This window comes from Myiozetetes cayanensis, unplaced genomic scaffold, assembly GCF_022539395.1.
Source record: "Myiozetetes cayanensis isolate MyiCay16 unplaced genomic scaffold, myiCay2020 scf13, whole genome shotgun sequence".
NCBI lineage: Eukaryota > Metazoa > Chordata > Aves > Passeriformes > Tyrannidae > Myiozetetes > Myiozetetes cayanensis.
Window position 1 is genome coordinate 1643520 of NW_026086937.1, and position 26728 is coordinate 1670247.

The window sequence follows — 26728 nt, forward strand, 5'->3', positions numbered from 1 at the left end:
AGCTTAAGTCAAACTGTAAAACTTTATAGCACGCTCCCTATCTCATCCTCCCAGCACTCCTTTTCGCCTGAACTAATTTTAAACTTCAACTGGGTGCTTCAGACTTTTTGCTCAAGCTGTATATGGTTATAAGGAGAAGAAGAAAAAAAAATGTAAAAAACCCACCAAAACCACAATCAACTAGAAGCTTTAAAGAGCATCTTCAAATGCTCTTACAAAAAAAAAAGATAAAGACTTCAATTAATTAAAATTGAAGTGTTTTACCAACCTTAACTACAGTGTCACAATTAATAAGTACTATTCAACAAGGGGGTTACCAGCCCTCCTCCTGGGTGCCCATAAAAAGCTTGCAAGGACTGGAGCAGGTGTTATAAAAATCTCAATGTTTAGGAGAGAGCCCCCAGCAAACCAGACAGGAATGCTGATTGGTTCAGCACCAAAAGAAAATAAGGAAATTTTTGCCTTGAGATCAACAGAATGAGCAGAATGGAGAGTTTTTAAGCCACAGTTGAGTCACTGACACCAAAGCAAAAAGTTGGTATTGACATCTGAAACCTTTGCCTTGCCAGAATAAGCATGCTCAAATGCAAAACAAGTGCCTGATATTTCCTAAATTCTCCTGAATACAATATCTCACAGTGCAAATCCATGGATATAAGTTGAATTTCATCAGTGTTAGGGCACCAGGCCTGAGCCTCTGGATCATTTACATTCCATTTAAGCTCTTATTCTCTCCAAATGAATGAATTGATTCCCAAGTCATGCATATTTAGAATGTGACACTAGTAAACTCAAGAGTAAAAAAACCCTCAAGCCTAACATTTGTATTTAGTGCACTTTCTGAACTCTAGAATGGACTTTGCATGCTGTGAAACAGGGACAGTTCCTGTAGGTCTGGACAAACACAGCAACTTCAAAGTGTCTGCCTTTGGTGCTGGTGGTGTACAAATAACAGCTGACTGCAAACCAAAGGGGAAACCACCCCACTGAACACCATTGTATCAAAGCCACACATCAGGAACAGTTTTGCATTGCCTCCCGTAAATAGATCAGTATCTGTTTTAGATACAGTAAGTGTTTGGATGAATTCCCTAAATATTATTTTAAACAGCCCCAAGATCTAAGTGTATCACCTGCAACTGGTAAGGACAGCCAAGTTTCTTAAACCAGGATTCTACTGCAAAACCAATTTGAAAACAACAGAAATCTGCACTGTCTAAACTGAACAGTGCAATTGTCAGAACAAGGGTGTAATGGAATAAAACAATTCACGAACTGAAACCAACATGAGGTGACATAAACACTGGATGAAGGGAAGCAGACTTTTCCAGAACTCCCATAGTTGCTCTGTCAAAAAGACTATTGCACTGTAATTGGTATTTGCTACATCAGGAGCATATCATCTATGTAGGTTTGGTTTTTAAATGACAGAGTGAAAAATTAAATAAAATGGGTGTCTTTTGAGTCATTATTTTATTCCTTGTTGCTGAGAAGCACAAAGGTGTAAAAAAAATTAAAAGATAAATTTTCCATTAAGCAGTGTTTTAGAACATTGCCTCCAGAAAAGACAGTACTGTTTATCCTGCTCTATTTAAAGTGGCTTCAAAGAGTGTTTTGACACAAATGTGCACAGGTGTTTTCCTACCATTAAAACTGAAAGGGTAATAATTGTTGACACTGCACACATCAGACAGTGAAAATTTAGGCAAAACTCTTCCATTTTAGTACCTAACATTTTAGTCAGTCTGAGACTTTTTCCAAGATAAGGAGACATGGAAGGATCCTGTCAGTGCTTATTCAGAGTACACCCTGCAGTGCACCTGCCTATGAACACCATGCCCTCAGCTCTGGAGGCCACTGTGCTGCATTCTCATTTCAGGAATTCAGAAATGCCATTTTGATTTACCCTTTGATTAAAAAAATTGTGCAGGGTATCTCTGAAAGCATATTCTCCTCTATACCACATATCTGCTTTATACAGCCCCGGGTGAATCAAGTCATACAGGTCCCTCCTATAATTCCCTGCTGTTCTGAGCATTTCAGACAGAACTCAGGTGAAAATCTTTCAAAGCAGGAATTAAACATGGACTTAAGCAATGCAGCTGATTTACAAGCTGCTCGTGAAAAAAAGCAGCCTAAATGGACATATCAGTGCCAGCTTTCATGGCACCAGATCTCAGCAGCAAAGCCAGAAGCATTTACTCAGGGTGTTTTGGCCATCCCATACATTCAGCCTGACCAGCATTACTCTTCCCTTATGATGGCTCGACACAGAATTGCTCCCAGCACCAGCTTCACATGATAAATTTCGAATGTCAGTGCAAGAGATGAAGTGCATGATATGTTTTTCCCTGTGCTGTGAAGCCCAGGGAACTTAGAGTTGGTCATCTCATTATTTAAACTAATGCCTCAGGAGGATTTAATGTTTTACTTTGGGTTAATCACATTAGCAATAATGTAATGCATCTACAATGGCCTGGGCTTCTTTCCAAAGCCTTGCTGTTTATGTTCAAGGAAAATAAAGGAACAGACACCTAAAGTGATTCAGAGAGCAAACATTTTACTGCTCTGAAAATCATTGACATAATTCACTGGAGGGAACTGTTATTTCTGAGCCAGGAATTAACTAGACTCATCTGTAGGAAATTGTCAAAATACATCTGAGAGCAGTTGCTTTTCCTCATACAGATCTTTAGTAAAATCAGTTCTAATTTTTCCTGGCTGACAAAGCTTATTAGTAGTATAAGTAAGATGCCAACAAAATGGCCTAATTCCTGACTTTTTTTTTATCTTTTTTTGAAAACTGTATTCATCTCCACAGAGTTCATAAAAGTAGCAATTAGGGTATTTGCTATGTGTGAAAATGATACTTTTTATAATGCAGCGGTGTTTCTGTCCTTTTGCATTAACTGGAAATGCATTTTTAATAATGTTCCAGGTGGTTTTTTATTTATACACTTTCAATACTGCGTACAGAGCATTTGATCTACAGACCTCCTTGCAGCGGGGGAGAGGCACGGTAATAATGATGAAATTCTGAGAGCACAGTGAGTCTGATCAATACTGTGCTTTGTGCACTGTCTCTTACTGAAGAGACAATGCAGAGATGTCTTTGTGTGTCTCTACCTCTCCATCTGCAACATCTGAAGCTAAAGCAAAGCAAAGCACCTGCCATCACCAGTAGCTCCTTAAGACACGTAGGCTGATACCAGTCCCAGTAGGTGCTACTGAAAACACAAGATCACTGACCTAAAGTAAGGGAAATCAAAGCATACACACCTTTTTTTTGTTCCCCCAAAACACTTACAGGGCAAAGAGTTTGGATGAGAGGCATCACAGTCACTTCATGAGGACCTCACCACGCTGTTCTGTGATTCACTATTTCGAAAGCTCAACTTTGTTGGGATTAAATGGGTTGGCACTCAAAACAAACAACACCAGTACTGCCACAAGGGACACCCAACCCCATCCTTTCTCCTAATTCAACACTATAATATGATATCAAGGGATCTTCTTATTCTGAGTCCCAGTTTTCATCTGAGACATAAAGCTCAGGTGAAAACTAAATGGAAAAATGCAGCCTTACTGAGAAAAAGATGATTGCACTGTATGTCATTGGATAAGTGATGCCAGTACAATCCTAAGTGCAAAGTTAAAATGACCATCACATCCCTGGATAACTCAGAAATGCTGAGAGATGGCAAAAATATTAAGGAAAGACTCTTTGGAAACACCCAGTGTAACTCTGCTCCCTTGGAGTCAGTGACAGCAAGCGGAAAGGGGTAGAGTTTGCCATATATTTTAGAACAGAAAGTTTATTAATTTAAATGTGGGCTACTAACAATACCATTTTATGAAGCATCAAAGTAAGAGATTGGGGCAGAGTGGGTTTAGCACAGTCAGGAGCTGCTATTTGTCCAATTTGGCACAGAATTCAGTATAATTCATGCAATTAATGTCTGTTGTCATAAACATACAACTTGCATTTCCCATCCTCTAAATTTGGTGATCTTTGGTGTAACAAGCCTGAGTGTCATAATAAAGAGTAATAGCTCTTATTCTGTCATAGAATCTACTACAATAATCTCTCCTTAAACCTGAAAACCGGTCCCAGGTCAAACAGTCACCAGAAGTTCAATTAATTTTGGTTGCTGCCAACTTTCATGCTGATTTTTTTTGTTCCCAATTCTATTCACATGCACTGATGTTACCACAAATGATGATTTCTAAAATTTCCACAGAACTTAAATTATGGCCATTTTAATCAACTTGGGTTCGTATTTTTAAACAAGAGGCCTGATTCCTCACTGCAGGTATGTTCACATGGCACAATGACATTCATAACCTACTGTGTGTGCCAGAAGCACTACAGGGTAGGGATGTAAATCCCTGCCATGACTGTGAGACAGCTGGCATTGCACTGTGCCATGCACATGTACTTTGCTACTTTCAAGTGACCACACTATTTCAGCACCCCAATATTAGGATAAAACAGGATTAACAGAGTAGAGAACCGGATCCCAGCTATCTACAGACCCAGTTCATCCTTCTAGTTACCATGCACATAAGTGCACCATGTAAATGTAAATGCAAGCCATCATCTATTTGTAAATTTTAGCATTTTCTTCACATGGCTGCACAGCTGTGGGGAAGTGATTGCTAAAATTTTATTCAGTGACATTACCCACAATTTCACAATCTTTTTGATACTTCAGGTCACATCAAGAAACTGTAACTTGTGGATCTCTGATAGAGCACTACAGTTCTTTCTTGCAACCTTTTCTTGTGCCTCCATTTATACATTATCTCAAGGCATCACAGCCCTCCTTTCTCTGAACTGCTTACACAGCTATATTAATTTAACTGTCACTTCTGCAACCAGGCAGTTCTCCACATGTCTACCAAAACTGGTGCGTAGACCTTGACTGCAGAACTAATGTTTCAAATTTCCAAAAGGATTATTTTACCAGTTTTATGAAACTGCATGTTCAAAAGTCAAACTGTGTCACATTTATCTCTTTCTCATGTGATTCTACAGGTTTAAAATCAGACTTTCTGTTGCATTTCAGTATGCTGTGTATAGAAAGCATTAGCCACAAGACAAACAGCTGTCATACCCATTTAGGAAGCATCATTTACCTGATAATTTATTTTAATCCTCCTCAGCACAGAAATTAAACTGATTTGTTCTTTCTGCTACGAGACACAAGTGATTACTCTTGCCTTAAACTTAAACTAAAGGGTTTTCATTTATTAACAAAATCAGCTTGAGCTGAACTTGGAAAATCTACACTCATGCCATAGTTCTCCATGGGGTTTATGTCAATCAAATATTGTGCTCTAACAAAGCAGATGTTTCTGACAGCATCAGTCCATAGTAAAAGCAGCATGCAGCAGTAATATAGCAATCTAGAGGAAAAAGCAAATTTTAGGTATCAGTTTGTTAGGAATACACGTCACACTTACTGCCACACTGACAAGAATAATGTCCCAAGAAACCATTATTTATCCTGAAGGTTTTTTAATTTCAATTGCAATGATTTATTAGAGATGGTGAAACAATCTTTTTTGGATTTTGCTCATGTTTCTAGTCTTTACAGTTAATAATTCTGTACTGAATACAATATGCTGATGATGGATAGCTACAAGCTTCAGATTTATTCATGCAAAAATATTCAAGACTCCTGTTGCAAATGCTGTTTAATGGCCATCTTTGAAAATTGGGTTATAAATCACTTACTCAGAAAACCCTTCCTGGGATGTGTAGTCTTTGAGATGTAAGCTAAGGCTTAAAGACAGGTTTAGTTACAATGAGACAGCCAGCTGAAGGCTGAGGCGATTACACTGATAAGGTGAAATCCTCCAGTAAAACCTTTGACAAGTAAAGAAGCCAATATTGGTGTTCATTATTTTACAGCAGCACTCTTATGATCTCTAAACTAAGATCACAGCTCTGCTATACTGGATTTTGTACAAACATAATGAAGGGTGTGTACTTAGGAGCTAAAGGGACAAAACAGATGAGCAACAGGGGGAAGGGAGTGTTGTTAAACCCATTTCACAGTATGAGGCCACAAATAGAAAGAGATACCACACTTCTCACCTTTTAAAGTGCCTTTGTTTCCCCACTGATCTAGAAAAGGAAACAGAGGAGACATGGCTAATTCTGATCCTTATGAGACAGCTCTGTGATATCATATTCCACCAGGAATATGCTATATTACACATTTGCCATCATACTCTCAGATCAAGGAAGACTCACGTTAGGAGATATTTCTCTTGCAAACCTCCCAAGCCTGATACTTTGTTCATTAATTCATTAGCTGCATTAAATAATACACTTATAAACAACTGTTTCTAAGGGCTTTGCTGCTTTTAGCTGAGCAGTGTCTGGTACAGCAGGACAGTGTCAGTGGACAGTGCCACCACTTGTGGCACCCCATAGGCCAGTATTTTAGGCACTTCTGAAAGGTGTGGTGTGGAATCACCTCAGTTTGAAGGGACTGCTGAAACCAGTTCTTTGCAGGACACTTGAACTGATCAGTCATTAAACAAAAAGGGGCTGGAATCAATTCCATGTTCTCAGATTGAGCTTTCAATAAAAACAGTCCCTGTGCCTCAGCTGGAGCACAACTAACCCATGTACACATGGGTGCAAACTGGACCAGGCTCAAGCAAGGTTCAACTTGCAAGAAACCAGGCTTTGGTTCTGCAAATACAGAAAGCCTTTACAGGCCCAGAAGGAGCATTTCAGTAATTAGAACTCAGATTGCAGAGAAACATCGCTATTTACAGATTTATTGGCACCTAAAGTGAGGGAGAACTGAGAATCACACTTGTAAGCACAGACACCAGAAGTTGTGCTCTGCATGCTTAGATCCTCATCAAGATGTGAGCCTGTAAGCTTTGCTGTGATTTCACTGTAGAAAGCACACATTTTGTCCTATAGTGTTGACTTTGTGGTGATTTCAACTGAGGGAATTAAAAGTTTACAATGCCTGAATAGTGATTTACTCCTCGGTATTCACATGGATTGGGTTTGCATTTCTTACTACTGGTCCCCCTGACAATTTGGGATTTATCTTTTGATCCATTTTCATTTCAAACCACATAAGAGAAAATACGTTATCGACTGCTTTGTATGCAGTGACAAATTCCTCCTCTTATTATCAAACCGTCCTGGCTCTTGCTAAAAAGATGATGCACTTGATAGCACACGGGGATTTAAATACTGTCCACTGCAAAGGGTATTTGTGCAGACTAATGCACAGCTCCCAGCAATTCCTGGGTCTAATTGCTACAGACTGGCTGAAGTCACAAGCCTCCCTTCCAGATTTTGAGTACAGCAACTTGAAACATTCTCTGAGTCCAAGTTTTGATCCAAGCCTTATTTAAAAAGAAAACGAATAAAAACAAAAACAAAACAAAATTTAAAAAAAACCAAATAAACAACAACAACAAAAAACACTACACCCGCTACCCTCACCCCCCAATTAAAAATAAACAAAGAAAAAGAAAAAAGAAAGACCTAAAGTAAAAAGAACTATACAGAAAAGGTTTTGGGATTTTGATTTCCTTCTTATCTAGGGCACTTTGGACATAAGACATTACTAAAAGCCTACCTAAATCTATAAACTTCACTGCAGTAGAGAACTGATTAAAGAGCCTTTATGGGAAAGAAGTCATCCTAATATTTAATGTATAGAATAAAAAGATGCAAAAATAGAAAGGCAGAAATAAAAGCACACAATATTTAGAAGACACAAACAAGGAACAGAGAGCAAGCAAGGAAAGTGGGACAGAAAGACAGAAAAGAGAGACTGCAAGAAGTACAGCAAGATAACAGGAGAAAGGAGACTAAAGCTGATAACAAAGAAAGGAGAAAAGATACTAAGAAAGTATCTTCCTGAGCACCTATGATATCTTCTCACAAGAATATTAAAATGGCAAAGCTGTTTATGCAAATACTAGCAACAGGGTATTTTTTAAAAAATCTTTGGAGTGATTTATACAAATTTTAAGGTTGCAAATTCTACTGGCAATAGCATTAGATCTAGCAGGTCTTTTGAAGAAGTCAAGGATGTTAACTTGAAGTCCATATTTGTGATGAATTTCAGTTGTCTTGACTGTCTCATATAATTTGCTATGTTTTGTTTTTTCAATATTTAAAAATTTAAAAATAGCATCCTAGTTCATGTCAAGGATATCAGAGTTAATTATAACAGACCACGATTTGCAATGCTGGGTGCCTGATGTTCGGCTCCCAAGCCTATTTTTGGATATGAAATAATTTGCCTCAATTTCAGAACTGACTGGACTGAGTCTGCTTCGTTCATACTTAATAAAATTCCTGAAGTTGAAATTATTACAAAAATGTATTGCTATTTTAACACACTGAAAAACTCTCCCATAGAATGCAAATAATTATTTGGTTCTTCTCCCAAGGGACTTTAAATCAGTTGGTAAGACTGTGCTATCCACACTAACTCTCAGCAGTGAGATAATATTCCATGAGAAAAACAGAAAATGTGTCTGACCATGTGTTTTGAGATGAGATTAGAGATAAGAAAGTGAGATTAGAAATAAGAAAAACGTGTCAGCTCTGTCTCTGGGACATTCGTTGCCATACAAGCCTTCTTTTCCTTCTCATATGTGAAAAATCTAAGACAGAAGTTTGATTTCCTTAGATATTTATTGGGTTTTTTCTGGCTTTAAATGTAATACTTCCAGTAAGATTTCATGTGAGCAGCTTCAGAACTACATGAAGGCTAAATTACTTCTGTCCCAAACCAACCTTCCCTGAGGTCAAGTTAAGCTCATTAAGGAGAAGAGAGTTTTGGGAAGTCTGTGCTGCAGCCTTGCCTTTCAGCTGCCCCTGCCAGGTGTAAATGCTTTGTGTTTTTGTATTTCCACAGCTGTGCAGCCTCATCACCAAAATGCACTGCTGGTGGTTTGCACATTGCCCCAGTGGTGCTGCTGGTGAGCACAGCCAGCACATCAGCACAGCCTGATGGGATGGACAGGGCGTGTCACTGTGCTGGGGAGACTGAGATGCCCTCTCTGGTCCTGGCCTGGGGGATGGATTTGGGACCCTCCCAGCTGCAGGGTGAGTGCAGTGATGGCACCATGGCTGCAGCCTTCCCATCCCACTGCACTCACCCTGCACCCTGGTAAGAAATCCACTGTCACACAGAGGGTTAAACCTCTCTGTAATGATTCTTTTTCTTTTCACATGTAAATGGTCACATTTTAATGAAATGGAAATACCCAACTTGCTTCACTCCAAATTAATGAATAGGGTTAGTGCCATCAGAAGCTTTTTCTTGCAATTTAGGGACCAAGAAGACAATAAAAGAAAAGAAAGACAAGCAGCTATTCATTCAGTCTCCTTGTTGAGTCAGCACCAGGATGGTTATTTTTAATAAAAACACAGAAATATTTATGCCTGAAGGACTAAGATTTGTTGAAGCTCAAGAGCTATGATAGAAAGGAATGCCTTTTTTTTTTCTTCCTTCCATTCAGTATTTACATATAAAAAGCATCTACTTTGCATATAGTACCTGTCATTGTCTCCAACTCAATAAGAATCTATGCATAATATTTACAGGGAAGAATGCTGAGGTATGGAACTGCTAATATTAAATATTATTTTAAAATATACTTTGATGTGTTATTACCAGAAGTAAAGTTATACTCAAGAAGGAAGACTGTCAGGAAACCAGTAAAGTGGCCTTCAATTAATATCTGGTGAGAGAGTACATTTCCTTTGAATCAGTAAATTCTATTTTAGCTTGGTGGACCTGATACCATGTGGGAGCTTGTGAGGCACACACAGGGCCCACACCTTAGCTGTGGGCCTCAGATTTGGTGATAAAAAGGTGCATTATTCATCCTCTCTCACTGTTCTTGTACTTGCTTGGTGTGAACATCAGCACAAGCCTCTGTCCTTCAACTTGTGATATTTCTCAGCTGCATTTCCCCTCAGCTCTGAGGATCAGCCACATTCAAAATATGTCAATTCTTCCACCACATCCCTTTTAACAGCCTATTTTATTTTTTCCCATCCATATTAGTAAAATGCCACCCAGGTAATCATCATCTTGCACGTCACCCACTGCAATCTTCTCTTCTGTCTGGTTTGCTTCCCTGTACCTGGTCCACCAAGTAGAGCCCTCTCCAAATGCCATCCAAGCAGTCCATAATGCAGCACAGACAAGGAACACCTGAGTCCTGTAATCCCATCCTGCACATATCTGCCAGCAGCTGAGATTTCCCTAGCACAGGTTAACAGCCAGATATGGATCCAAGCCAAGGTAAAGATCTCATCTCAGGTGTTGGGAGTGGCAAGAACTTCCTTGATTAAAAAAAGTGTTCTTAATGTTTTGCCAGCTCTTCTCCTCACTTCTCACCTTGTAGGAAACAAGTGACACAAGAGAAATCTTTCTACCCTCAAAGCTCTCTAATATTCATCAGATCATTACCATATGTCTTCAGGTTTGGTTCTCTCTGGTTTTTTTACAGAGTTGGTGTAGATCCAGATGAAGATCTGAAAGCTGAAGCTGTGAACCAGGTATGTCAGGATTTTTGACATTCATGCTAAATTTTTTTTTTAAAGTGTTCTGCTGTTGGCAAATCACGTTTAATCCTCTGGAATTCAAAAGAAGAAGGTGTAATGTTCAATTCTAATAGGTCAGGTTTCTGAAAATACTTTTCAGTTAGTTTTCACATGGAAGCCTAAGTACATTGTGCAGCTGAAACCTCTGCAGGGGGCTCTTGCACAAGCTGCAGCTGTTCCTCTGTCTCCTTCCCTCTTCCTGTCACACACATAAGGCACTGTTTGAAATGCAGCAGTGCCTGCAGCAGCAGCAGAGATCTCCAGAGTCAATGGACACAACACGTGCTCCAGCATGGCCTGGGGAGAAGCCACACCACAGCTGACAGGTTGCTAAAGCAAAAAGCAAACCAGTGCCTAATGCCACGTTCCTGTTTCCAGGAATACCATCCCGTGCACACTTTCAGACTATGCAACCAAAACTGGAACCCCACGATGGTGTAAATGGAGAAAATAAGTTGGGGAAGACAAGAATAAGATACTTTATTCACTTGAAAATACATTAGAGATATCATTAGGCAATATTTTAATATATCTCACATACTGAGTATTCCTAACCTTTACACACTTGCACAAATCTGAAGGCATGTAGGGTGGGTCTCAACTTTCACTGAAATGGAATTCAGATGCCCAAGTGTCCTAAAGTTTCTTTGGAAAGAAGGAAAACCAATATTATTCATACTGACCACAGCCCCAGTTTTAGAACCCAGTCACTATTAAAAAGGCTGAATATAACACTTCACTGCACCATGCCAAGGTACTCATTTATTCTGTCTGAGGAGACTCAAGACTAAATTCACTTTCCTAAGCATCTTGTAGGAATTCCTGCAACGCCTCTGTCCAAATTCTGAAAAAGGGCAGGACACAAAACCATAGTCTATTCTTGAATGGAGTTTAGAGATACATAATTTCAGAAATTTTCTACTCTGCAGCACTCATGAATTATCAGAGGCCAGGGAATGCAGAATAAAGCATAAAATTGCCTGAATGCATGTTTTGCAAAAACCTGATTTCTTCAGAAGCCGATAGGCATCTGATTTCTCAATCTTCTATTAAAAATTAAAATAGTAATGTTTATTCATAACAATAACACATCCAGTGTCCCAGTTCTGCCCTGTGAATTAACACCCAGCTCTGCTGCCAAAACTCAGCAATACAACACAGAAGGTGTAAATAAATACAACACCTTTCATGCCCTATCATATCCAATTCAGCATGCCTTATAGTAGTAAATTATACCTTGGAAAATAATTTTGCTACTCTGATTAATTCCCCACACACCCCATGGTACTCTATTTTCATTTTCCTGAATTTTTTTATATTTTATATCTCAATATTTTAGTAATTCAGACCTTTGCTCCATGCCATGTAGCACTCTCTGATTTAACTCAATATCTATCGTAGTTATTCCATTTAAATCTTTTAATTTTCTTTCATCTCTCATTCCTCTTCTTCCCCCCTTTTTTTTTTCTTTCCCTTCATTTCTAACATGATGTTTTTATTTAGTTTGCCTTTCATTACTCTTCATTTTTTTTCTGTGTTGCTGTGTCTTCCCAGTGAAAGCAGTTGATTTTCCTGCATAAATAACGTGTCAGGTGCCAGTAACTCCCACTGCCAGTTAAAGCTTCCACCCAGATAAGTTGGAACCATGTGCCAACTCCCTCTGTTGTTAATTAAAGCTGCAGGGGAGATTGTACCAGAAATAAGAACCAAACATGTCCAAGAATAAGATGTTTAAAAGAGAGCAAAAATTAATGGAAAATAAGCCTCTAAGGCTCCTCCCTGCTCAGCTCAGAATGGGAAAGCCACAATATCTGCTACCAAGATTTGAATTTAGCCCCCCTGGGACCACTCTAACTAGCAGGACTCAGGGTACCTTACTGTGCAGATCTCAATCTAAATCTCTACCCACACCAAGACTTCTTCAGGGGCAGAATAAGCTTTAAACACCTTCTACCTGATGGGTACAACATCAGCTGCAACACCAGCTCCAGGACTGCAGAACCCTTTTCTTTCCCTACCTCTTCATCTTTGCATTCCTTCTTTCCTTCCTTACCTCCCCCAAATTCAGTTATTTTTACAGAGATTTGATTGATTTATTCAAGAATTCCACAGGCACGGTGGTTTCTGGACTTCTGGTTATGCTTTGTTCTGGGCTCTCTGAACCAATAATTTTGGCAGCAGATTCCAGTTCAAGCTGTAAGACCTGGAGCCCAGGGCTCCTTCCCTAGCAAAGGTGTAGAGCCTTTTAATGTATAATTAACCGTGATCTCATCCATCAAAAGCATAGTTCAGTTTCTTTGTGTCAGTTCTTCCCTGCTTTTCCTAAATTTGTTTATCATTAAATCATTATCCCAGCATAAGCATAAACAGAAAAATCAATAGCCCCATATTCATATCCACTTATTTACTAAAGGACTGTCCTAACTTAGTTTTGAAAGAAATTATATAATGCATACTACAAATAATACATATTATTGTAGAGAAAATAATATATTAAAAAAGAAAAAACAAGCAAAAGCAGTTTGCTGCATATCACATACATTCAAACACCAAAAGGTAACTCTGAAAAACACAGTGCAGGATACATAATGACCAAGCAGAGTTACAGAGCTGATCTATTGAAAAGAGGTAAAAGCTTTTATGGCAGTGGGCTTTTTGACCAACTTTCCATAAACAAAGACAGCCAATAGCATATTTTATTTAGGTGGCTTATTTATCTCCAACTGTGCTGCATTAATCTCAACTGAGACAGTGTAAGAATATATTTTCTACAAGCACTTTGGAAAAAATCTTGTAGATGTACTATTGGTCTCAGGAGAAAACCGAACAGCCTGAAAAACACTTATCAGTATCATCTCTGTCAAACTGATGTTTGTAGTTGATTTAAACATCCCTGTATTTTTATAAGTATAATAAGGAATTTAGTTATATTTTTCTCATCAGTTTCATCTGCCAGCTGGTTGGTGAATTTATTGCAAGTTACTAATGAGAATAATCTCCATATGGGCAATTCCCATATGGAAGATGAGATATGAGAAACACTGGCATCCTCACTTTCCAGAGAGAAAATGATTGTGTGGAAGAGCTGGAGAACTGTCCCCCACTGCTTTTACCTCTCTGAACTGCAGGCAAAGTGAAAGGTGACTTTTTAAGATCACAGGATCTACAGCAGCCCCAGAGCACTCACACCAACATCTCCCCCCATCCCTTCAGTGTCCTGTTTATGCAGGAGCTGCTCTGCAGGTAACCACCCAATTCCCATGGCTGCAAAAGCTGGGAGCACAGCACAGCTTTCACACACAAAGGAAGGTGCAACACATGTCAAACTAGAAATAAAAGGAGGTCCAGGTCAGGCCCAGAAAACCCTTGGGGAGTTTTACTCTTGTGTAGAGTTCTTTGTTCACTGCTTTCAAACAAGAACAATTCATGATCCTGTGCAAGGAAGTTGTTCCCACAGGAGGAAGCTGGATATACAATGAGTTTGGCAAGAGGAATTCACCAACCACACTGTGGCTTCTGAAAGCATTATCAGTCAAACCAAGGACACACAGGCCATTTTCAGAGCTCCCTGTGCTTTTACCAAGCCATCCCCTGCACTGCACACAAGAAGCCCCATCCATGACATGTTCACTTCCAGGACTGTCCTTCTTTCTCATCTCTACCCCTGGGCACCCCAGTCCTTTTTTATTCAGTGTTCCTGTGGTTCTGACCTAACACAGACCTTTCCTGCCATCACACTTCCTGCTCAAATGTTTCAACCCTTTTCCCAACCTTTACCTTTCTAAAATGCACTATTAGACATAAAGAGCTTAGAGGAGTGTTCTGCTGCTCCGTTAGGGATGAGCACCATCTTCTTTCCCCCTCCAGCTTCCCCAGTTACTTGGGAGAGTTGCTAAAATTTATGTGAATGCCAGTGTTTAATAAGAAATCATGTCTTAATATATTATTAGATTAAAACATGAAAATTCACAGATAAATTGGTTTAAAATTACATAAGGAAAAATAGTCCCATTAAAAATAACCTCACTAGCTACAAAACACAAACAAGACATTAATTGAGTATCCTTAGAAAACTGGTCATCCCCTTCCTAATTCCATCCTGGCACTAATACCTATTAGGACTGATGTGATGCCCAGAGTATGACCACAGGGGCTGTATTTGTACAGACAGCTGTTCCTGATGGACTATTTCTAGTTGTGACTCTGAGTAAAAGGCCAGTCCACCTCTCCACCTGTCAGCACACCCCAGAAAGAGCAGGATGGAAAGTGGTGTTCTGAGTCTTCTTGATTCAAGTAATGTTCCTTTTCCCTTGGAAAGAAATATAGAAAGGAGTTTCATAATTATTAGAATATCTCAATGCCTTCAGGAATGACGTCTCATTACACATACACAAATAGCATCTGATCTTGCAGGAGTAAACTGAAGTAATACAATGGCAATTAAATCGAAATATCATTTTATTGATCTCAGAAATATAGTGCTTCTCAGCTGCTTAACAAAATTGGAATCATTAATAAAAGTAAATGAGTGCAGCAATGAAAAATGTGCTATATGAGCCAATTTGCTGCTGAAGTGATTCACGGAGACGACATCCGTGCGCCAACAAAGCTTTTTAAATTAAAAAAAAAAAGTGCAGTTAATTGAAATTTGGTTTGACATGCATTTTTAATATTGGAATTCTCTGTTTTGTTTATTTTATAAAAATGCTTTTCACTCCATTCATTTGTTTGTTTTGCAGAATGCATCTAACTTGGATAAAAACACAACCAAAGCTGAGAGTGCGTGGCTGTTCAGAATATGGTATGGCTTTGACCATAAGTATCCTTTGCTGTCATATGCCATGCATGATTGTTGCATTACAAATGTCACCTTCAAAATACTTAAGAATCAGAAATTATTATACTTTGAAAATTAAAAGCATAATCTATTTTAATGTGTTTAATAAGGAGAAGAAATGGTGAGTCCAAGGCAAGAGCAGGTGTAGAGAAGCCGGGCAGTGTGGTGGTTTTACACTCCTGACTGAGGCTACAGAGTGAGAACAAGTGAGAACAAGTTAAGAAGCTCTGAGCTACAATAGGTTCAAGCAAATTAACCTTTTTAAATTCCTGGATAAAGCTAATCTAATTATTATTATTTAGATAGGGTGGAGATTCTGTGTTAGGGAACCAGGAGGCAGAAGCCTCTAGCTGGCTGCTGCATACTCGAAAAGCAGAGATTACCCAAGAAAAAATAAGACAACACTGGTTTACCCACACCTCTCACAGAGAAAGAGGCACCCTTTGTAAAAGCTTCACAGGGCTTCCCTGAAGCTCAGACTTCTATTCCCTGCATTCCTGAGCCTCTGTGCTTTTACTTCCATTCCTACTGAGGTGTGTATGGTGGAGATCTGGAATATGGGTGCCTGATGCTTTATTCCAGAAAGTCTGTTTTCCATATCTTTTGCTTTTGATGAAAATATTTTAAGAGATAAAAGAACATCCTCCCTAAGCCAAGGCATTAGTGTGGCACTAATGCCTGAGCAAAACCAGCCACAGCTACTACTGTCATTTTACACTGACTCTGCAAAGGCTTTGCATACCTGTCAGTGAGAGCCCCGAGTGACAATCATGCCCTAAGCCTTTGGAAAAGAGAGATCCAGGGAATGTAAGAGAAGCCTGCCTGCTCATTTCCACCCCTCCTGGCTGAGGAGCTGAACAGGCAAAGCCCTACCAGTGCTGCCTCCATTATCCAACAGCACATCTCTCGGTCCCTCACCCTGCACTGCATATATATTTTTCTGATACCAGCTGCAGCAAACTAGGATGAAATATTTCAGCTGATAAAATGTAACTCTTTGGGAATACAGCTTCCTTAGAGAGTTCAAGTGAAGTTATCCTTCAAAGAGACTTTTCATGGAAAAAACCATCTTTTTGGTTAAAAATGAATATGTTGCCCTAATTCATCTACCCAAGCAGTTTGAAAGGCCAGAAAGCACTTAGCATTAAAATGTTTCACTAGGATAATCCCTCAAGAACACATAGAAATAGTAGGTGAATGTTGTAGGAAGGGGGAAAATACGTTTAAATGTTAATGTTGAGTATCACCATAACTGGCTTTAACCACCCCTTTTTCACAAGGAGTAGCCTGTGGTTGTGATATATCCTAGGAAATATAAGTCAGAAAGAACAGAAGAGAAAAATGTTTTGTCCTCTGGAAAAAAAAAAAAAAAAGGAGAGAGAGAAATCAGAGAAAGAAAAAATGTGGAAAGCAGGAACAGGAGGAACAGGACAGAAGCATGAGTTTAAAAAAAGACATGAAAGAGATCAAGGGTAGAGCCAAAAAACAAGGGACAGAGGCAGAAGAGGGAAAGAGAAATAAATGTAAAAGAGGCAGACAACAGTACAGGTGAAATGAAGCCTTAGAAGGCACCAGAAGCAGTACTCAGAGATTATCTGTGGGGTAGAGATCTTGAATAAGTGTCTGATGCTTTCTTCTAGAAAGTCTGGTTTCCATGCCTTTTGCATTTCAAGTAAATATTTTAAGTGATTTTAAAAACTAATATTCTTAAAAAGAACAAATTTATTCATGTCAATCTCTCTTCTACTTAAGTCATAATCTTTCTTTAGAATTCAGATGTTCAGAGACTATAGATGTGCCATTATCCTAAAATATATTTTTATTACAAATAATACTTCTACATTTTCCTAATCCTGAAAATGTATGCCCATATTCCTGCAAGGAATGAGGGTTCAACCCACTAATGCTGTGACTCACAGCTCTAAGCATTTCTTTGGTACAACTATTTCTGAAAGACATTCTTTGCAGAGAGAGAGGGAGAGAGAAATTATCCACCCAAACTTTCTTCTGCCTTTCCCTGCCTAATGTCACAAAGCTGAGTTGCTAAATTTAGAAGTTGTCATGTAGCACAGCATTTATGCCCAATGCAAGATTGCAGAGAGCATTATGATAAAGTTTTCAAAGAAAAGATACAGCAAATTAATAATTTATGTGGTTATATACATTGAAAGCACACAAGACTGACATTTCTATAGTTTGGCATTTGCTCTTAGGCATTAACACAAATCCACCCACTGTTCTGGCAGTAACATCTCTGGTGCCTGCTTATTTCACCCAGGGAAGGAAATACCACAGAGGAAATCAAAAAGTTGTGCTGTCCCTTGCTGTTCTTATGAATGATTTCCAGTTAGTTCAGTGGTCTTAAGCAATGGCAACATGTGTTTCCTCTAAGCAAGTATCTTTGAATCAGGTATTGACACCTAGGAAAAACATATTGTTCTCTAAAAATCTAGGCTAAGAAACATTAATATTGGAATAATAAAAATGAAGAAGAGATCATTTAATTACTTCGAGTTATCCTCTTGGATTTTCATCTCAGTAATTTAAACAAGGAAAATGCAAATAAAATACTTGTATCTGACAGTTGGCAAATTCCAGTGAATCTATTTCAGCTGCTTTGTTTTTACAGCTTATGATGCATTACACTATTTGAAGCCATAATATCCTACTTAAGGCTAGGAGGAAAACAAGGGAATAAACAAAGGTATTTCAAGAGTTCATCAGGAAAAAAGACCCCACAGATTTATAATGCAGCACTATATACATTTCTTCGTGCTGTTGTGTTTTCTCAGGGCAGATGCAGGCAATTTTAGCTAGTGAATGAGTAAGTAGGTAAGATTTCATCCTACAAGGGCAAGAATCTGTATACACGTGAGCAGAGCTCAGACAAATACTGAGTAAAGTTGTCCCATTCCAGAGCATCCCAAAACAAAATTTTAACTTTGCTCCCAGGTAGCAGCAATCTGCTGTTAACTCTGCTCAGTCCCAAACCTCTCCACTTGCTTAATCTAACGAAGATCATTTGGTTTGCCTGCCTAGTCCTAAGACATTTTATATCTGATGGCAGTTACAATTCCTCCCCTACACAGGCCTGTGTTCCAAGTTACAATCTACTGCTAAAAATTAGGGAAAATTCATGTAATAAGAATGTCATCTAAACTACCTTCACTTGTTTTACGAGCTACTCTAGACTAAACTCCTGCAATCATTTCCAGCTTAATATGATCTTATACAAGGTTCTTTGTCCACTGAAACTCCTTTCTCTCTCAGAATTCATGTAATTCTTGCTCTTGCTGGCTGTTCTGTAGCATCAGCCAGGAACTACACTGTTCTCCCAGCTCCTCATGATGTGTAGTGAGAAGAGAAGGAAGGTTTTGGGCTTGCTGGACTAAAACACAATAGTGAAAAAATAATTGAAAACGAAGATGAGAAAAGGAGAGCATAATGTATGCACTAAGATGTTCTATCCACAAATGTTCACACATCTTCATAAGGAGAAGCCTACCCCATGTGGCAGGATATGTACTGTAATGGTACATGCTGAAACTTGGACTGAGAAAAAAAAGAGTCCCTGCATAACAGGAAAACACGTGCAAAGATGCCAATGAAGAAAGAAGAAGGGGAGGAAGGGGGACCGAGGCTCAAGTGCACGGTAAGTGGCCTTGAATACTCTGTAAGCATTTACGTGGTAAGGCACGGGTCCTGGACCCACCTGCAGCCAAGCCTGATCTTTTTTTACTGGCAATGAGGTGAGGATGACACTGCATGTGCTGTGGCCTTCCAGGACTAAACAGCATGAGCAGGGCACTGACACTGCCTGTCTCTGGCACATGTGAGGCACAGAGGTTGTTGTTCTCTGGCTGGTGCGGGTGCTGTAAGTGCTGCAGTGCCCTCTGCGTCCCTGGTACAGCCCCAAGCCACCCCACAGTGATGCAGCTGTCTGACGTGCCCAGGGCTGGGCTTTCTGAGCAGCTCCCACACACCCTGCCATCAGCAGAGCAGTGGAGGAGAGCTTTCTCCTCCTTGACACATTTCCTTTCAGTCCCAGGAACTTCTGTTTGGTTACACTGAACAGAAGCAGCGTCTGGGACAGAGACAATTTTCCAATAAACAACTTCTAAAAGTGTTTCTGCTTGAACTGCAGTTATCCATCATTCAGGTGCACACCTTTCAGGGTTGGTTTTTTTTAGAGAGGCTGTTTATGTCCTTTGCACTTACCCGAAATCAATCAGCCCAAAGGAATTGCGTTATTTGTAGACTTCAGAAGTTTATCTGCCTTATCAAGGCACCTATGATTTTATTTCTCCTATGCTTTGTACGTGGATAAAACAGACATAATGGCTGCCTCTGGAGCAAGATAAGTACTATTCTGTGCCTGTCAGGAAATGGAAAAGCCACTAAAAGCAAAAGTGCATTCTAGGGTGAACTGACAATCAAAGGAAAACCTCAGCATTTTGTGGTCTGAATTTTCCTTCTGGGCTGACTTGTCACTCTCATATCAGAGACAGACATCTTTGGGAGGGAAAGACAAGAAAGAGTCTTTAAGAATGCATGTGCACACTATTTTTGTTTACCTGCTGGAGAATTAAAAGTTTCCTAATTACCAATATTCTGATTTGTTACTCTTTTATCACTTCAGTGAGAACAGCAAGATAGCATACAGTGTCCTGGGTTTGGACCAGAACTGATTTTGCTAGGCAGTTTTTAAACAGAGAAAGGAATCTTATCTCGGAGAGATTTCAGTCTAACCATAAATGAAAGAAGCATCAGGTGACAATTCAGGTGCCACACAAGCACTAATGCAGACTGGGCTGGCAGGACAGGCAGTCAGCACAGCACAGATATGCCAGTAGAGCCCAAGAACCAGTTCTGCAGGTGGATAAAGCAGATATAATAAAAGCTGAGAGGAAAGCACAAATGTGAGTAAATGAATTCTAGTGGATATCGTAACATGAAGATGACAAAAGCAGCTGACTATCACAGGGCAAATACTGCAGAAGGGAGCAGCACAGGGCAGGTCCCCAGAAGGTGTTTTATCATCATTGGCAACAATTGCCTGCACTGGGTTCAAAGCTCATTTCAACAACACATCTTCAAGTACTCGATCTAGAAAAACTCCCTGCACTTTTCAGAGCACACATAATCAGTGTAGCTGATTTGCTGCTATTTCATGACCCTTTCCAAGGACACGGGATTGTTGAAACTCTGCAAATTAACCTAATAAATAAACATGGCTAATCACAAACCAGAATCATAAGTGACCTCAGTTTATCCTCCATTCACAGAAAGAAACCTGGATAAATAATTCTCAAATAATTCCACACTGAATATGCAAGTAAAATCATTGTAATTTACAAAATTTCTCTCATGTCAATACTATGAAAATCTCATTTGCATCCAGGTATTTTTTCTACAATGGAAAATTACTAAACATTACTTTAATGCAAGTTAAATATAAAGTGTTAAATGAAAAATCTCTGGTTCTTTTACAATACTTGATATGTGATCCTTTTCACCCTTGCATTGCATAGAGATGCACATAATGATTATTCATGATAATTTCTTGATCTATTTATCACAAAATATAAATTAAAACCCCATCCTTTCCCACCATGATCCTAAAAGAAGGTGGCTTCAGGAATTTTGTTTCCACAAAGCATAATCAAAAAGAAATCAAGTGTTTACTGTTTAGATCTTTCACCCTGACACTAAAATTCAGTATATCACAGAAAGGACTGTTTACAGGTTTAAAAGAAAAAAGTGAGGGGGAGGATAAAATTAGGAAGAAAAGGAACTGACAAGGGAAAAAATAGAAAGATCAGATTTTTATAATCTAATTTTAGCTCTTCTAGATACATAAAGCAATACAAAAGCTAAGTCATTCTGGAATAGGACTTTTACTTCACTTGCAACAAAGCCAAATTATCAAATTTCTTTATTTCTTTAAAGCCTTCCTCCAGTTCTACACCTTATTTCTACTTGCATTGCTGCCTGTTACAGTACCTGTCAAATCAAAATACAGAACTTGAAGGAGTTGATCTAAAGCGTAGTGAAGTCAATGGACTCACAGTTTATAGGCCTGAACAAATTATATCTGCAGCCATCCTAGTACCTGATTTTCCTGATAAGTATTATCATTCTGTGTGACAATAGTTTATTTTACTTTATTTTTCCCTCCCCTTCTCACTTTATTATTACAGCATACTGTAGGCTGACTGTACCAAGAAGCAGAAGCCTAGGCTTGTATTAGTCCACCCAAGCATGAAATTATAGTTTGTTGGCTGACAATCCTTAAAAGCACCCAGGAGACCTGAGTGTGATATCAGAGTACCGGACTCTTGTAGCACAGATTTAATCAAGCATAGCTTAAAACCTTCTTTCAACTCTCTCATTATTCCCTTTACAGCCCTGTACCTGCAAAAAGTTATTCTGCATTCCATCTAAAGTGTTTTAAAACGTTCCTCTGCATGTTCCACTGCTGTGGAACTCCAGTCACTCAGCATCTGTTAGAATGCCTGGGCGTGCAGGCAGCACGTGCTGCACATGGAGCACCACCTGTAAATGGCACTGCTCTCACAGCAGCAATTGTCACAGCAAGATATTACTAATTATAACACCACCTAGGCAAGAAATTGGTAACACTTCCTAGTAAGGGTGTGTTACGTTATTGTTAAATTCCGGTGGTATTCCGGTAGGAGCTGTGAGACTGAAGGAATTGGGTGTGATTGATGTTAACACCGGCAGTGGCAAAGAGCACAGTAATGATTTTCCATCAGAAAGTATTGCTGAATTGAACTCTTTTACAGAAAGCTAATGTGTGGATGCAAACCCCACAAAAACCAATGAGGTTACAGAATATGCTGAGGTGGAAGGGACACACAAGGATCACTCCTGGAAGCTTAGTCTGTATTATTGACATCCTTCCCATTCTGGGTGGTTGCTCTGGAAAAAGCACTGTTGGTATCCCTAGTTTGTGTTGGCTATGATAGTCTCAAGTTCAGTCATGCTTCTTTAGCACCCTAACACAGCACCACCAGCAAGGCTGAGGGAAAATGTGCAAATGGGAGAGGAAGAAAAATTTTTTTTGCCTCCAATTTTAAGAACACTCTGGCAATCAGCAATTCAAAATAACGCAATTTTTGGCAGCACAGAAACTCAAGAGCCATTTTCTATTTTCTGATATTGAAATAGATGCCTGATTCACTAGGACATGTGCAGCATCACGCATTCAAATAGACTGTAAATCAACCCATCTTAGTAGCAGTTCTTAATTCAGCTCTCCTTCTCAAGGGGCTGCTCAGGAAAGGTGGAGAGGACAGATCAGAGGAACGAATACACTGATGTAGGGCTGACTCCGAGTCTGCAAGAGGTATTGAAGCAGATCATCACATCTCATGAGCTCACTTTAACTACTGTCAGAGGATATCAAAGTCCCAAGACAAAGGCTGCCTTTCATCTTACACTATCATACAAGCTTATTGAAATGCATACTTAATTACATGAAGGAATACAATGAGTATTTTGATCTGATTATTTTTGTCAATTTTTTTACCTTGGGCTATTATACTCATCCAAAACCAGTTTTAATCTCTTAAATATTTATTTTTAAAGTACTGCAAAGGATGTCTTATTTATGCAGACAATTTTTGCAGGTTTTTTTTGTTCTGTTCTTCCATGAAATTATGTACTGAGCACAGTTGTGCTATGAGTGGTAAAATCTCTCTCAAATTCTAAGTTCCTAGCCAGTGTTGATGGACTTGCAGTGCTTTGCTCTCTGTTCATTAGAAATTTACAGGGTGTGTTTTATTCAATCTACCAAAAGCAAACTGGTGATTTTCTGAACTTGCCACTTTAACTGTTGACAGAGCATCTAAAACCAGTTTGAGAGATTCTGAACAGTAACAATAAGCCCTAATATTTCCTATATCATTGAGATAAGAAGTGATAGACTCTTCTTTAATGGGAAAGCACAGAAATGGGTTTTACTCATAAAAAGACCAGTATGATTTATTCAAGGGTTGAGTCCTCATTAAAGGTACAGAATAATGCATGTCACAAACGGTTAAGGCCTTGAAATTCTTTGTGGATTATTCACAGAAATTTGCATTGCTACACAGCACGAACTATTTTTGGATTCTGCATAAATAGAATATCTAATATAGAATTACATTATAATGAAATATGCAATAATGCAAGTACCCATAAAGTGCTTTTCATGTACTCCAGGCATCCAAAAGTTTCAACTGCATAAAAGATGATTACACTTGCTGCACAAATGACTGCATATCAGGTTCATTCACATGTAATTAAAACTCAGATGGAAAAAATATGTATGTACAGTCTGCTATACACACTTAAACTGCTATTGATATTTTGTATCATGACAAGTATCAGTGGGAACTGGAGTGAATAAAGATTGGGATTGGTCTGGAGGGCTTTGTCCTTCTGGCTAAACTGGAGACTTACACTTTGTGTGATGCAGAAAATGCTATTTGTTAATGATCCATGAAAATGCAGATGAAGCAGCTCTGGATCTGATTGGTCCACAAAAATTCCTACACAAATTTTAAAGAAGCAATATAAAAATACCATTTTTATGTTTAATTGTATTTGATATTCAATTAAATAATAACTTATATCTTTAAATCTATGAAAAATATTTTTAAAATCTGTATGTATACATACATATGCAGTCCATAATTTAATTTTTTCAGCTGTCATTTCCTCCACTTGCCTTCTCACTTACACCACAGTGCAACCTCAGCAGCAGGATTCAAGAGAGAAAGTATGACCTCAGCACAGGCTGGCCTGTGTCCTGCCTGCTGGGATATTCCTTTAGGAAATGGAGTTGATCCAAACCCTCCTGGGCCAAGAGGAAGCAAAAGTCCTGATTTTTACTCCCCACATCAGTGCTTTAACACCCAGCCTATTATGTAAAGAAATGGCCAGTAACTCACCTGGCAGCTGAGAGTTTTTTGGTTGAATTCACTGCTGTCTCAGTGAGTTAGGGATGGTACAAGGACAACTAACTTACCATGGCACTCCAGGAAATAAGGCAGAAACAAATTGTTCCCCCAACCCTCTCCAAATTACAGTGATACCAAGGCATCTACCACTTTGAAAACTCCCTTCCCTAGCCCAGGTGGCTTCTTAGCATGCACATGGATATGATTAGGAACCTAAGGAGATTAGTGGCTAATAATGCAGGTGATTTGTGGTTTATTCTTAACAGTGCAAAATGCCAACTGTGCTTTTTTTTACTGGGCTATACATCTCCACCAATATTTCCAAGAACATAAAAGATAGCTGAAAATTACAGTTTTATTTAAACTTTTTACATAGCAATAAATACACCTACTTCTCTATGTTTTTGCTTTAGGCTTTGTTGCTGCAGATTTAACAAGACAGCCATGTATTTATGGTCGTAGTTTTGCTCTTGCACATGGAAGAGCATAAATACATGGATGTACATCATGGTGCAACTGCCAAATGAGCATTATACCTTGGATTGCTTTTTCAATCTTCCTCTGTCTGCATATCTGCTATTTATACAGCACAGAGATAATCTATTACCCATTTCAGGAATGGCACACAATATTTCCCTACTATTAGACACGTCTGATGACAATAAACACTTCCTGGACCAAACCTCAGTGCCCTGAGTCACAGCACACAGCACTTCTGAGGGCACCCTCCCCTCCACACAGGGGGGTTACAGCAACACCCTGACACAACTGGGGAGATCAAACCTGACACAAGGCATTAAAAACAAAATTTTGAGTATCATTTCATCAGGCAGTGGCAGGTCCAGTCAATGCAAAGGAGCAGAAAGAGCTGCACACTCCCTACAAGCAGGGGTACTCTTGCTTGGCCTCCATGTGCAGGGTAACTGCAATCTGAAAGCTGCCCTGCACGTGGGAGCAGAGCCCAGCCTGCTGATCCTCCTGAGAGCACCTCAGGAGCAGAGCAAGTACTTATGGAGTGAAATGCAGCTGGGGAGCTGGGAGCAAACAGCCAGGGAGCAGGTCGGGTGGGAAGCTGGAGGCAAATGCACCACAAATGCTCTCTCAAGAGTTCCTCATAAGATCCATCTGGGATCTGCTCCCATACCCCTTCCCTGAAAGGTGTGCTGTTCCCAAAAGACCCCTGCAGCAGAAGCTTCAGCAAGACCTTGTCCCCCAAAACCTCCCTCTGCACAGCTGGGGAGAAAGGCTGTATGCTTGTCACTACAGATAGATATTTTCTGCCCAAACTTTCAGAGGAAAATAAAAAGAAAATTCAGATTCTGTAGAGCAGCTGATCAGCTACAAAGCAAATAGCTGTGATTCAGTTTATCACAATAACAGAATGGGAATTAACAGTAACAGCTAATGTTTCATCTGATTGGGGGGGGTAATCTTGCTTCTAATTAGTTTTGACAGATTGAATTCAAATCTTTATTTGCTTTGCATTTGGTGTGTATGGGGCCCTTCCTGACTTCCTCTCATAAGATTGCACCAGCCTTTGTGAGCCCTTTTTCTTCTGGACACTGGACAAGAGGACTAAGGCCTTATTTCCACTTGTTAAATGGTTTCGATTTATTAAGAGGCTTCTGCAAGGTTTTCCTGTCTTTTTTTTTTCTTTTAATTTTTCAGTTACACAAGTTTTCTTTTTAACTTGAATATCATTGCATAACCTCCCACTTTGACTCTGGAGCCCCCTCACTATATTCTTTTTAAAAGCCTTCCTGTGTTAGTTCCAGCTGAAGTACCAGAGGAATAGGTCTCTTATCCTTCTCTGTGCTTTCTGTCAAAACACTTGGAAGAAACCCTTTTGAGCCATTTCAGCTGGAATTAACAAGAGAAGACTGATTTCCTAAGGTGTGTGTTCCCTGACAGAGTCAAGGAGACAGGCTGCTTCAGGAGACAAATGACTTTCCTTGCATTCTTTTCTCCTTCTGATGTATGAACAATTCTCATTATCATTAATTTGAATTCTAGTTGCTTACAGAGGTGGGTGTAAACTCCTCAGCAATGAACGTTTTTTTGAGCTACTGTGTGCAAAACTGGAACTATCAAACAATGCTCAAGACTAATTCTCAAGAGCTGCAATCTGTCACAGTCAGGAGATTATTGGATTCCTGTGTTTCTGTACCCTGTGTCTTAATACCTGCAGTTGTGATGACTGCTGCTAGAGTACAAAAATTTCAGGGAAGTGGAAGCAAAAGATGAGAGAGGAAAGTCTTCTAGCCACAAATTTCAAAATCAATGATAAAGAGCTTGGAAAGTCAGAGGGTA

General features: G+C 39.3%; 1 protein-coding gene across 1 annotated transcript in view; it reads left to right on the forward strand.

Annotated features, from left to right (window-relative positions):
- SLC9A9 (solute carrier family 9 member A9) overlaps positions 1–26728 on the forward strand; it is a 152250-nt gene that overhangs the window by 104803 nt on the left and 20719 nt on the right. The window contains exons 13-14 of the mRNA XM_050308282.1: positions 10522–10570; positions 15355–15434. Coding sequence (XP_050164239.1) covers positions 10522–10570; positions 15355–15434 — 129 coding nt within the window. The remainder of the gene's footprint in view (positions 1–10521; positions 10571–15354; positions 15435–26728) is intronic.